General features: G+C 37.7%; 1 protein-coding gene across 2 annotated transcripts in view; it reads left to right on the plus strand.

Moving 5' to 3' along the window:
• Positions 1 to 13637, plus strand: part of WDHD1 (WD repeat and HMG-box DNA binding protein 1) — a 32342-nt gene extending 18705 nt beyond the window's left edge. The window contains exons 14-26 of one of the 2 annotated variants that reach the window (XM_062618461.1): positions 423 to 664; positions 1649 to 1786; positions 2330 to 2486; positions 4760 to 4874; positions 6227 to 6358; positions 6696 to 6913; positions 7892 to 8022; positions 8992 to 9048; positions 9947 to 9990; positions 10146 to 10304; positions 10681 to 10814; positions 11959 to 12094; positions 12723 to 13637. In XM_062618461.1, coding sequence (XP_062474445.1) covers positions 423 to 664; positions 1649 to 1786; positions 2330 to 2486; positions 4760 to 4874; positions 6227 to 6358; positions 6696 to 6913; positions 7892 to 8022; positions 8992 to 9048; positions 9947 to 9990; positions 10146 to 10304; positions 10681 to 10814; positions 11959 to 12094; positions 12723 to 12923 — 1864 coding nt within the window. In that variant the 3' untranslated portion in view covers positions 12924 to 13637. The remainder of the gene's footprint in view (positions 1 to 422; positions 665 to 1648; positions 1787 to 2329; positions 2487 to 4759; positions 4875 to 6226; positions 6359 to 6695; positions 6914 to 7891; positions 8023 to 8991; positions 9049 to 9946; positions 9991 to 10145; positions 10305 to 10680; positions 10815 to 11958; positions 12095 to 12722) is intronic. The other variant, XM_062618462.1, reaches the window with a different exon arrangement.
• The last annotated feature ends 564 nt before the right edge of the window (positions 13638 to 14201 follow it).

The raw sequence follows: 14201 nt of genomic DNA on the forward strand, positions 1-14201 counted from the left end.
AGATGGCAGAACTGAAATGCCTCATTTTTTTTCCCTTTGAAAGACAGTATAATATGACAGATTTATAATGAGGGCTAACATTCAGGAGTACTGAGCACCTTCAGTTCTTATTAATATTAATTAAGCAGGACATTTACCTGTTTTCATCTAAAAAAAAATCTCGCCCTAGGCCTTCAAGCTGTCTCTGGTTCAGGCTCTAGAGGTTCTAAATATACGGTGCTGGAGGTCAAGCTGGCTACTCAGTTCTTGAATAATAAGAGTAACACCTTTGCAAATGAACACTTGGAATTTATAGCTCCTTTCTGTTACCATCACATATTCCAGTTCTCTGATAAAAAACGTTAAGATATTGGTGTATTTTGAGATACTGTATTTTTCTTCATGTTGAGACATTTGACTATTGTTCTTTGTCTCTGCTTTAGCAAGCTCCACTGCATTCATTTGAGTTCATGGGATGCAAACAAGGAATGGACAGTAGATATGCCAAAGGATGAAGACATTGAAGCTATCTGTCTAGGTCAAGGCTGGGCTGCTTGTGCCACTAGTGCCTTGCTAGTTCGTGTGTTTACAGTTGGAGGAGTTCAGAAAGAGATCTTCAGTCTCCCAGGTCCAGTGGTGTCTATGGCAGGACATGGAGAGCAGTTGATGGTTATTTATCACAGAGGTACTGTTATCTCTTCTGTCTCTTTTGAAGTGGGGTTATGTTTTCAATCCTTGTCTATTACTGGCTTCAAACACTGGTTAATTTGTAGTAACTATAGAATCACAGAATACCAGGCTGGAAGGGACCTCAGGGATCATCATCCAACATTTCTAGGCAAAGCATGACTTAGCTGAGATGTCCCACCACCCTGTCCAGCTGAATATTGAAAGTGTCCAGTGTTGGAGAATCCACCACTTCTCTGGGAAGATTATTTCAATGGCTGATGGTTCTTATTGAGAAAAATTTTCCCTTTGTGTCTTGACGGAATATTCCCAGGAGTAACTTGTGCCCATCACCCCTTGTGTTTTCCATGTTATCCCTTGTCAAAAGGGAGTCTCTGTCTTCTTTGCAGCCACCCTTTAAGTACTGGAACATGGTGATCTGGTCTCCCCTGAGCCTTCTTTTCTCTAGGCTGAGCAAGCCCAGTTCTCTCAGCCTTTCCTCACATGGCTTCACAGTTGTTGGATCATCTTGTGGCCCTTCTCTGGACTCTCTCCAGCCTGTCCACAGGCTTTGTTGTATAACAAGGACCAAAAGAAATATTTTTTTTTCCTTCTTCTTTTGATTGTGCCTATCTTTCTTTTCTTCTCAATGATGCATTTACAGACATGTCCATCAGAACCCACAGATCTTTGACTTCTGACAGCAAAGCCTACATTTTATGCTGGGATGTCTAGACTAACCTGAGGGGAAAGGGAGAATTTTTAACAGTGATATTAATAGATTAAGCTTGAGTTTCAGATATTCCATAATGAATTACTACGAAAATGAAGGAAGTAGTTGTTATGTGTGCTTCGTATGTCTAAAATGACAAATAGTTGCTTGTCTGACAGTGTTATTCATGGGTAACCCTGCATTAGAATTAGATTTTGAGTCAAAACGTAAATTTAGGCAAGAGACAAATCTTCTGTTTTCTGACATAGCTATTGAACAACTTCTTCCTAGGTACTGGGTTTGATGGGGACCAGTGCCTTGGAGTACAGCTGATGGAGCTAGGAAAAAAGAAAAAGCAGATTTTGCATGGAGACCCTCTTTCTCTTACAAAGAAATCATATTTGATATGGGTTGGATTCTCTGCAGAAGGTATGAAATGTCAGCATGAGTGACAGTGAGAAATCTTGACACCGTTGGGGGAATTTTGGAGGAGAGTTTGGCTAATTAATGCCCTTCTAGTAACGGTGATCCTGGAAACATAAACTTACTTTTTTCCCAGTCTCAGTGCTAAACAAAATTCTGTTTTTCTATTCAATGTATTTATCAGAATCTTTAATATGTTTCCACTATGAGTAGAATATGCTTGAACGTTATTGGCACTTGCTTTCCTGATTGGTTCCCCTGCTCACAAAAAGAAATAAACTGAATCTACCCAAGTGGTATGAATTTGATTTCTTCACAGAATGTTTCAAATTCTAACTTGTCAGTTGACCAGCAGTAGTGTTGACTGTCAGAAGGTGGCGCATCTTTCTAAGGAAACGAGTTTTTCGCCAGCTAGATTGTACTGTTTGAATGAGTGCGTGTCCTGTTTGAGATACCTGATCTGTAGTTTCCCTGCGTTATCTAACCAGTTCAGACATCGTGTTGCATTAGTTGCCTGTCAGAATAATTGTTTTAATTTGTAACAAACAGGTACCCCTTGTTACGTGGATTCGGAGGGAATCGTGCGAATGTTGAACCGAGGACTTGGGAATACTTGGATTCCAGTGTGTAACACGAGAGAGCATTGCAAAGGAAAATCTGATCATTACTGGGTAGTTGGGATCCATGAAAATCCCCAGCACCTCAGGTCAGACATTTCACAAGGAAGCAATTTGTTTGACTTGGTTTTAAATTACAGAGCACTTCTCATGAAGAGAAACTGGAAACAACTTTTAGTAAAAGGGGTGGCTAGTAAATATGCACAGTAAATGATCTAGTTCATAAATGTAATTCTGCATGGATGTTTCATTAATGAGCTTATTCAAAACCAGTTAGCAGTTTTATAATTTGTAACTGACTAATTGTGGCTTTTTGCCTTGGCTAACAGGTGTGTGCAGTGTATTATGAAATCACACATCTCTGATGCAGAAACAGTCATAAGACTGCATTTTACTAGAGAAACCTACTTTAAAACTATGACTGCTGTTTGGAATCTGCTATGGATGGTTTGGGGGGGGATTACATTTTTTTTTTTCTAAATTTAATTTTTTGCTATGCTCTTTCCCCTTTTGTCCCTTTGCAAAGAATCCCATCCTATAAATAATATACATTATTAGGCATAGATGAATCAGAACTGTCATAGAATCATGGAGTTGTTAGGGTTGGAAAGGACCTTAAGATCATCTAGTTCCAGCCCCCCTGCCATGGGCAGGGACACCTCATGCTAAACCATATCACTCAAGGCCTCGTCCAACCTGGTCTTGAACACTGCCAGGGATGGAGCATTCACAACCTCCCTGCGCAACCCATTCCAGTGCCTCACCACCCTAACAGGAAAGAATTTCCTCCTTATATCCAGTCTGAACTTCCCCTATTCAAGTTTTAACTCGTTACCCCTTGTCCTGTCACTTCAGTCCCTAATGAAGAGTCCCTCCCCAGCATCTCTGTAGCCCCCCTTCAGATACTGGAAGGCTGCTGTGAGGTCTCCACGCAGCCTTCTCTTCTCCAGGCTGAACAGCCCCAACTTTCTCAGCCCGTCTTCATACAGGAGGTGCTCCAGTCCCCTGATATATATCCCTATATTAATATTTAAACTGTGACCATGGATAACAATTCTGTATGTTAAATTGTTCAAATATTTAGCTGAGCGTTAGCCATTACTTTATAAAATGTGACACTGATGATGTCTACATAGCTCAGTTTCTTTTTATTGTAACACACATCCTGGACATTTAGTTGGTAAGTTGTCTGTAGTCCTCTTTTTTCAGTGATCTGTGTCCTTTTCCTCTCGGGGCAGAATCCATCAGCTCACATGTTTTGCTGAAATTTAGACTCCTACTTTGCTAGTCATGCACAATTGTAGAGGTTGGTGGGAGACTCTGTTTTATTTAAATTTATGTGACATTCTTTGTAATCCTGTGGGGTTTTTTTGTAATAAGGGAAATAATTTGGTAAATATCAGTTCATTGTCTGGCTCTTTCTCCAGATTATTAAGTATGTTTGCCTCCAGAAAATTCACCAAAAATGCACAGGACACATCACATTGATGAGATGGTCGGCTATGAGTCTGTCAGCATGAGTTTTTTTCCTTCTATTCCAAGAATGAGAGTGCTGCTGTCTGAGTTGGAAAGAACGTTTTATTCAAAGCCACTAGCATTTTGAAGATAAGGAGGGAGGGTTGTTGTAGGAACACCATATGCCTTAATTAACACAGATAGCCAGAGCACTAATGTTTCCTGTTCTCTTCTTTTTTGTTTTTTTTTTTTTTTTTCTGGTGTCTGAAATAGCAGTTTATAAAACCAGACATTTTTGTCAATGCTGCATTGGTGCTGCTGGAAATACAGCTCTTCCCCAGTCAATGTATAGTTTAAGTTATTGTTACCAGAAAGTACTAATTTAAATATGATGAAACAATAAGCCTATGCTTCTAATACATGCTTATCTTGCTTATCTTTTCCACCCCTCTCTTCCCCCCCCTGCCCCATGTGTATCTGAACACAGTGCTCTCCTCATGAGTCCCAATATAAGTGGCAGACATGCATGCTCTTTTTCCAGTGGCTTTCAATTGTCCAGTGTCTGATTTTAATAAATTGCATTTACATTTTGTAATAGCTGTTAAATTGTGTATTGTGTGAGATAGAGATCTGTGTCTGTTATGTGCCACATTTGGAGATTCTAGTGTGAACATGAACAGCATGTGCTTTGCTGGTTTTAAAATCTGTTATCGGTTGCAAGGTAAAAATAACCCTTTATAACGCAATCTTATGTGTTGCTATATTTAAGTCAGTAATTTAATTACTACCTTTTAAAGAGCAAATTCTCTAAAACTGTCTTGCTGCTTAGGAGACATGATTTAGATGTAGAACAACTGGTGACTTTAGGTGTTGAGGATTGCATGTTTTCTTTGTTTCCCTTGCACAGGTGTATTCCGTGTAAAGGAGCCCGATTCCCTCCTACACTACCACGGCCTGCTGTAGCAATATTATCTTTCAAACTTCCTTACTGTCAAGTTACAACAGAAAAGGGCCAGATGGAGGTATGGAATGGTGTTGAGTCCACAGCTGATAGTCCCAGATGTCCCTGTAGTAGAGATTATACAGGATTCCTATTTATCATCTCTGCGATGAAAGAGGGTAGTACAACTCTGAGTAAGACGTGTGGCTAAGAGTGTGTGTTGTATAGCTTTTCTGGTTTGGTTTGGTTCATGACTGTTTCTAGAAGAATACAAGATAAAGCTGCTACAGCTGATGCAAGATTGTATTTACACATAGTCTGTTTCTGACTGATGAAGTCTTTCTCGTCCTTTCTTTTTTAATTATTTTTAATGGGTAGTGGTTAATGTTCTAAAAAGCACCAGATTTTTGGGTCCAAATCAAAAACTGGAAAATGCTGGTCTTTCAATATATTAGGCATAACAAAAGCACTAGAAGATTTCTTTTGAAAGATGTACTAAGTACCCATATTCAAATAGTCACTCTGAAAGGCATTCTGGCTTGACTTATTTTCTTAAGGTAGAGGCTGGTTGAATCATGATATAGCAGCAGAGAACTAGAAGAATATCTATATTTATTCTTCATTTTTTTTTGTAGGTTTAAATATTCCAGTCTTGTGGTATTCAACTGTACTGCACAAAATAGAAACAAATATAGAATTCTAACCTCAAGCTTAGAGACAGTTTAATGCTATTTGAATTTATTCTCTTTGATAGAAGTGTAGCAAAAAAAGTTTCAGTAATAAACACTGCAATTTTTAATGAATTCTCCTTCATTTGGTTCAAGTCTTTTGTTCTTCATCTATGGAGCGTTTTCCATCTCGCCTCCTCCAATATAATAGATGGAAAGTGCCACAGGAGCTGTAAATTAAACTTGACAGGTTATGTACTTCTGTGTAGGTAAAGAAACAGTTTATTCCAGTAGATCTGATGAAAACATACTGTGTTTGAATAGGTCTATTAATAGTTTTGTAACAGAGCTAGCCTGTTATATTTTCTGTTTACCTGTCTTGCAGATGATTACTCCTATAGTTATCCTGGAATACTTCCAGTTTGTTGGGGGATAGAAGTTATAAGATAAAATAACCAAGTTGTTCTAGAATTGTCTGTCCCAGAAGCATACTAGTGAACATGTATGTCTCATCTTGCTGAAAGCCTGGAATATAAATGGAATTCAACATATATGGTGATTTGTTTGGATCAGTTTGTATGCAGATGGTTCTGTGGTCTGTTTTTTTTCTTCAGTAGGCATCAGCTTTTAAGGAGAATTGTCTATCCCTCACCCTCATTATAAGATGAAAGGAGCATTTCAGAATAAGTTGATAAAATTTCCTGCAAGTTGTCATGGCTATTTTTCCTCCTCTGACCTGCAGCATGCATCCTTCTCCCTTTTTCAGGAACAGTACTGGCGTTCTGTTGTATTTCACAACCATGTGGATTACCTATCAAAAAATGGCTATGAACTTGATGAAAGTGCTAAAAGTCAGGCAGTGAAAGAGCAGCAAGAACTTTTAATGAAGTTGTTTGCCGTAAGTACAAATAAAGAATAGAAAGAATCTCTGAGACTTTGAGTAGATGGCATTTGATGTAAATTTTGATCTGATTCTTATTAGAAGCCTGGCTAGTGACTGGCAATCCAGCTAGCTCACAGCCTATGATAAGAGATGGATTGCAGTTGATACTGTTACTGCCTATCAGTATGAAGGGTGGGAGGAAGAAGGGAAAAAAGTGCTTTTTCTTTGCTATGCAGCTCATGATTGTTGGTGGTTTGTCTTATTCATTCACTCCACCAAGACCATAATATTCTGGTCCTGGAGAGAGCTGCGTAGCTGAAGTGTGTAACTCTCAAGGCTTCTTTTCTTTCAGCTTTCTTGTAAACTGGAGCGTGAATTTCGCTGCGTGGAACTTGCTGACCTTATGACACAAAACGTTGTGAATTTAGCCATCAAGTATGCTTCTCGCTCTCGAAAACTAAATTTAGCTCAGCGACTTAGTGAAATGGCTGTAGAAAAAGCAAGCAAGTTAGCAGCAGCACTGGAAGATGAAGAGGAGGAAGAGGATTTCCGAAAGCACTTGAATGCTGGGTAACACAGATTTCTGTTATTAAAAAACTGGGAATGTTTTTACTGATTATCTAGTATTTTGGTCCAGTTGATGCTTTTCCAGTTGACTTTTCTGGACCATAGTTTGCAATGTATGTGTTATGAAATTTGTGTTACTCTACTTAAATATTGTACATATAAATTGGTACATTTTTGTTCATATCTTGTAAGGACTTGTTAGTACCAGGATACTAACACAGAGGGAAATATCTCCACACCTTACTTACTGTATGCATGTGTTCAACAGCTTCAGAGGCAAAGCAGACTTAATATTAAGTTGCTTTTATTTGACTTTTTCTTTTTTGTTTTGCCTTCCCTTAGCTTGAGCTGGTTTGGTTATTTGATTCCAACCTATTTTTTTCGTTGTCTCCATATCTCATTTTATTCCACACCTACCTTAAAAATACCTGTCTTTTTCCAGACATTCCCCCCTTTCAGCATCCCATCACAGTGTATCCTATTTAGTCTTATTCCCCTCCTAACTAATCCCAGCTCTTCAAATACTGCAGGTTTGCTTTGCGTTTTTTCCCCTTTCTGCTATCTACCTTTCCTCTCCTACCTGCATCCGCTTTGTAAAGCGTGATGAGGCAACAGATGGGGGGGGGGGGTTTCAAGACCATACAGAAGAGCTGTGTTCTTGCTTGGCCTCTGGATGGTGCAGCTATAAGGAAAATAGTTACTAAACATCCATCTGAAAAAATGTCATAACATTTTGTTATGACTGCACAAGTGCCACTTTAGGCAACTGCGCTTGGTGCTTCAGGGTGAACTGAAGTGGTTAATGAATCTTTATTTTATTTTTAGCAATCATCACAGTTTAATCAGAGGTTTAGTGCAAATAAATGCCAAATGTTATTGTTCTTATTTCCTAAATTAGGTAAGTCAGTTGGCTTTCCATTGTTCCAGTTTTCCTTCTGAAAGTGGTGAGCACTTCCTTTCTGATGAATTCCTTCCATTTAGTTACAGCAACTCTGCCACAGAGTGGAGGCAACAGCCAGTCAGAAATGTTCAGCCGGACCAAGAAATGGAAGATGCTGAGGAAGCTAATGCCTATGAAGAAGTAGAAGAAACACCAGAAGTGCTTAAAGAGAGTAAGAAAAATATGTTTTCCAAATAAATTGGAAGTTATCTAGATGTGTCCTATTTAATATTCTGGAAAATTCCCAAATAATTTGTCATTTGAGTAACTCAGCAGTCTACAGAACTATGCAAACACTAGGGTTTTCTATCTGTTCTTTTATTTTGTTCTTTTGACATAAGATTTAGGAAAGATAAGCACGCAGCCTGTCACAGGGCACCACAAATGAGGTACTTGGTACAAGTGATTTGACTTGGAAGACAATAATGTAAATAGAAAATAATCCCATATGTTTCACTGTGTTTTGAAACTGCAGCTGTAGCAGGGACTAGGTTTCCTGCTACATCGTTAGAGCAGGTCTGGTTGTTTCTGATGTGTCGTATTTGGGTGTTGATATGAAAAAAAACACAGGAATAACAAGGTGCTATGCAGGAATACCTGCCTCTGAGCTTCCCGTTACCTGGAATTTTCTGTTGGAGATAAATGGTAGTGTTTACCTGAGCAAGCAGATCTGTATTTCAGACTGTGCCTGCAGTCACTGCAAAGAAACATGTTTACTGTATGTCATCTGCTCTGTCACAGCTTGCTTATGCATTGTATTTGCTAACTGCTTGAGGGAGCCTTGGGGAGTTTTTCTGTTGTTTGATACTATTTCTGTGTGACTAGGCCACCTTGTGAAATGGTTGCTTTGGTTGCAGCTCAAATCTTGCAGGAGTTGAATTGATAGACAATTAGTTTGCTGGGCACGGTTTAAGGAATATTTTTAAGGTTTAAGTGATAAATATATGACTCTGAGTTAAACCTACATAGAGATGAGATGATTTTGTAAAGGTGTGTGTGCAATTTGAAAATGAAAAATCATGTTTTAAAATACAGATTGCCTTGCTTTAACTTACTTGTCTGTTTGGGGTTTTGGTTTTAAAGAAGTTATGCTATTACTTTTTAGTGCACTTAAGTATGCACCCCTTTCTTTTGTCTGAAGGGCCAAATCCTTTCTCCAAATGTGTCACTTCAGCAGAGGTGACCACTCCAAAATCTGGTGAGTAAATCTTATACTCCAGGATGAGAACTTTGTCATGCTTCACGATATTTGCTCCTATTTTCATTCTCTGTTCTCCCATTACCACAAAATTTAATATATATAACAGTGCTGCAAATTGGTAACTTGCACTGATTGTTGTTCTTGTGTTTTTAAGAGGTTCCCTATTGCTGTTGATACTGTTATCATCCAATGATCTTCCATAACACTATTCTGATAGCCTTAGCTGTGTGAAATGCCAAATCAGTTTTCTGCCTGGCTGTGTTACGAAGGCATTCTTTGGGACAGAGCAAAAATAAGAACAGTGATCAGTTGATTTTTGTAATTAACCACAGGCACATTTATTGTTTGTACTTACAAGGTACAGTTAGCAGCCCGGCTGTAGAACTGTGAGTCTGAGCAGGCAGGGGCAGAATGCAGCCTCTTGCTGCCTCTTTATTCTTCCCTCCTGCTAACCCTCTAGCAAAAATAATAGGAGTGGAAATGGATTTGGGAGTGGAGGAAGTACTAGGTCTTCCTGTATTTTTGTATTTTAAGCCTTTGGTCCTGTGTGGCATTTCTGATGTCTAATGATAGCTGAGCACATGTAATGCAACCGTCATGGGGTTATTAATGTGTCTTTCTTTATCCAGCCACTTTCAAGCCTGGTGGGAACTTCTTTTCTTTGGTGTGAAATAGTTAATGCCTTTGATTTAGTTTTTCTCTTCAATTTTCGATGAAGAAAGGCTGGAACACACACAATGAGTGTTAGCCCTGCTCTTTGGAACTGAGGCTAATCCTGTTTCATCTAGTCATCTAAAATGTACACATTGCTTCATAGATTTTAATATTATATGTGTGTGTGTGTGTATACGTGCACACATTTTTACTTTTTTTTCTTTTCTTTCCTATTAAATAGTTTTAATTGCATCAAGCAGCCAAGGACGAGTGAATCCATTTAAGGTAAGAATTTTGCAGCTGGTTGATTGAGGTGTTCTGAAAATCAAAACAGATTATTGTATCTAAAGTTTACAATATAACTGATAGATATTTTGGAGAGACAGAGGAAGGAAATGTGACAGAAAATAAATTAAAAGTCTATTTATTTGTTTTGCTAGGTGTCTTCTAACAAGAAAGACCCAGTGGTCCCTTCAGCAAATGTTCTAGACACTATGAGCAAATACTCAAAGAAAAACTGTTCATCTAGCAGTCAAGCTGTGAACAAGCAGAGCCCTCCAGTTATAAAGCCTCTGATTCCCAAACCCAAATTCAAGCAGGTAATGTTTCTACTCTTTTTATATTGTTATGGTGAGCAAAGAATAGTAAATTTTACCAACTTTTAACTAAAGCATCTAAGAAGGCAAAGTTCATGTAAGCATACTGCAGAAACTATAAAAGCACATAAAACAGCAAAAAAATCAGTTGTAGAAATTACAATTTGCACTGGAGCTTGTGCTTTTATTTTAAATAGTTGAATTAAAACTGCTGAAATTGGATGGATTAGATGCTTTATTAATGCAAATGATTATTGTGTCTTCAGGACAGTCTTGGTTTTTGTTAGGCTTCATGGTACGTGTTGTCTGAGAATGAGATGTGCTTACCTTTTTTTTTAATGGTTTTGGGTTTTTTTTCTTTTTACCTCAATTTCTATAGATTTCAGCAGCTTCATTCTTCCAGGCTCATACATCTAACTCTAGTGAAAAAACAGTGGAAGAAAGAGAGGAAAAAGCAGGAAATGGGTCCCATGAAGTAAAAGTTACAGCACAGGAGAACACTGAAAACAGAAGGTGAGTAGTCACTTGGCATCTTAATGCCATACTCCAATTTTGGTAGAATAGCAAGTCCGAAAACTGTTTTGTTTCTGAAGATGTTGGACTGGTCAAAGTAGCATAATATCAGATAAAAATGTTAGCTCACAAGTTGTCATGTTTGTGAACCCACTTCAGAAATTCAGTAAACTGCTCCTTATATTATGCATATTATCAGACAAACCTGCATAAAACATCTTGCCACATTACATTCACAGAGAAAAGCATTCTACTCACTAAATTTTTCCCAACATGCATGACAGCGGTAGTCAAAGTAGAAGTTTCACATCAACCTGAGACAGATAAATGCATAAGTGAATAATAAATGAACAATGAAAAATATAATTTGGGGGCTTTAAGCAATAATTTTTGCCTTGATACTACTTATGCATCTGAAAATGACCTTTGAATGATAAATGAAACCATGCTGCTGTGCCGGTTCCATTCTAGGAAATACTTAAACTTTAAACGTGTCTAGCAAATCTCAAAGGAAGTCTAAAAGCTAAGGGGTTTATGTGAAAGTGTAAAAGCTTTATTTTAGTGTGGTTTTCGAAAAAGAAAACAAATAAAAAACTTAGATCACCTAAGGAGCACATTTATTCCCAGCTAAGATGCTAACCTGTCATGTTCCGCTGGAACAGATGTATTTTCTAACAATCCCAGTCTTCATGAAACTTGTATTATTATTATCTTGTTTCATTTAGACTTCATTTAACTGAGGAAGATGAAGGTAATTATTATTCATTTGGACTAGCATTCTTTTCATTAACCTTTACAGATAATGTTCTAAAAGAAGTGGCAAGGAGAATTTTGAAAAGGATTAGCTGAAACCTGCTAATAAACATGCTCTGTTTTGGGTTTGGTGGGACCCTGTCAGGAAAGAAGCTTTGACACTTTAGAACTGAAATCTTAATCTCCATATATATCACACTTTTAATAAAAATGCTTGACTTAGTCCTGCCTTGTCAGTGCGTTTAATCATACTGCAATAGGAGACTGATGACTATAAATGTCTTTTCTTTCAAGAACCAAAAATCCAGTTAGGTGTTGCTTAGAAATGTTGTTTTGGGGGATATGGTTTTCCTATAATCTTAAATGGACAATTTTTGTATGCTTGTTTTAGACCTAAGACAGGATTCCAAATATGGCTAGAAGAGAACAGAGCAAACATTTTGAAAGATAATCCTGATCTGAACGAAGCAGAAGTAATAAAAGAAGGCATGACTCGATTTAGAGTGCTGTCATCAGAAGAAAGAATGGTAAGAAAATATACTTGAATTCTGATTTTTTTTTTTTTCCTTTTTTTTTTTTCCCTTTTTTTCTCCATTGAATCCCTTGGTCATTTTTGTTGGGGAATTTTTTCTTTAAATTCCACTGTTCTCTGTCTTCATGGACTTCAGTTTTGAATTGGGCCATGATCTGCAACATACACTTTATGAAAATACAAGATGTCTGGGTAATAAATAATAGCAGAAAGCGTTTTTTCCAAAGTGGGGCATGTGAGAGAAATGTAATCAATAAAGAAATAATGAAAGAGATGGGAAGAAGTTAAAGGTGATATAGCCACACTTTATTCATTGGAGCTTGAATTTGTTCTAAGGCCTTTTGGGTTTCTTATTTATCCAGAAAGACAAGAGTCTCAATTTCATATACAGGCTCAAATGAAGTATAGTTTTGAAGGAAAATGTTGTTAGAAAAAAGGAAAGTGAGGAAATTGTTCCTGATTTGGTCCTTATTAGTTGTTAATTAGTTCTAATAAGTTCAGGAATTACTTCAGTGCTTCCTTAGAATCCAAGAAATAAGGTGTATAAAATAGGGTTGAGTTTTGTGGCCTAATTTGTGTTTTGTTTTGTTTTTTTTTTTTGTAATGATGTACTTGCTTCAAAGGCGTGGACTGAGAAAGCAAAAGGAGGAACAGTTAATGATTCAGCAGAAGATAAAAAACGAAAGCGCCCCACAGCTGATGAAGATGAAGTGAAAAAGAGCGAGGAGCAAAAATCGGAGCACTCGAATTTATCCAAAAAAACAAAGCCTTTAGATCAATCTGCAAATGTCAAATTGTCAGCTTTTGCCTTCAAGCAGAGCTAAACAATGTTGTGTCTTCTCAACGTCTGTTTTCTGACAACATTAGGTAGCTCTGTATTGAGAAATTCGCTGCTGTGCTCCAAGAGCACTAGAAAGAGTGCCTTGCTCCAAATAGTCTTTTAGAAAGTGTCAGTTCTTGAGGAAAATGTTGAATCCACTCTCCTGATCTTTTGCAAGTTACTAGTAGAAAGCTTGATAGCAAAACTAATGCTAATGGTCCTGTTAGCTAAAGCACAGTTCCACACAGTGCTATGTAGCTGCGTGCCTCAATACTTGTAATATTTGGTGCTAAATACAGATGAATCATCCTGGGAAAGATAAACTACAGCCAAAAGCTATTGTGTGGTTTTAGAGAGGCAAAGTAATGGCTTCTGTACTATTCCTTCTGCCAGCTGAAACACGTGTAAGAGAGAGACCCTTGAGGAAATGTGATTGAAGGGAAGATACCTTAACATGTTGCTGGTATTCAGCTGCGTATTCAACATCTGTGGTCATAACAGCGGTAGGGAGCAGCTTGAACCATGGCAGGGAGAGAAAACCAGGGCAGAAGCTGAGTTAGGAAGGTCAGGTGTGCAAAAAGGAGCCGTTCCAGACTGTGCAAATGTGCATTCCCTGTGCCTCAGCAGGGTCCAGAAAGTGCTTAGAACTTGAAAATGTATGTAATCGTTTTATATTGTGTGTTTTTTTTTAATAAAATGTGAATGTTTCTTTGTTTAAGGTGATGCTCTCCTTTGCAAGTTTTGTAATTAAAGTATAAGCAGACTTCAACGTACAAGTCATAAGGTAGTCTGGAGTAATCAGACATACTCTCCTCTCTGGAGAAAAGGCAATATGTCTAATACATGTATTTGAAGCAAACTTAAAAAGAAGCTTCAAAATTTAAGATGAAATAAAATAATTTAGCTCTTCAGCAGAACAGCTGAGCCTTTTTATAAAATCTGGGTTTGCACACCCTTTTGTCATTTTCTTTTTCGTTCCTCTTCCTGTTATTACTGAAAAGGCAAATGTCTCTCCATTTACAACACAGTTTTAACATTGAAATCTGTAGATTGGAGATTCAGTGAGATTTCTGTAAAAGTCACTAAATCTCAGTGTAACAGGTGTTTTTCTAGAAGTTTTTAGCTGTTGTAGGTAATTTTGGAGAAAACAGCTCCTGTTTTCACTTAAAAACATGGGTCATGATGTCAACCAGGGATGGTAAACACAAACAGAGAAAAACCTGAACTGTCAATTTAAATGCATTTTATCATCCACAGTTCTTATATATAGTTACACATTTTA

Source organism: Pezoporus occidentalis, unplaced genomic scaffold (genome assembly GCF_034315485.1).
Source record: "Pezoporus occidentalis ecotype Australia unplaced genomic scaffold, CSIRO_AGI_Poc_V1 ctg200, whole genome shotgun sequence".
Lineage (NCBI taxonomy): Eukaryota > Metazoa > Chordata > Aves > Psittaciformes > Psittacidae > Pezoporus > Pezoporus occidentalis.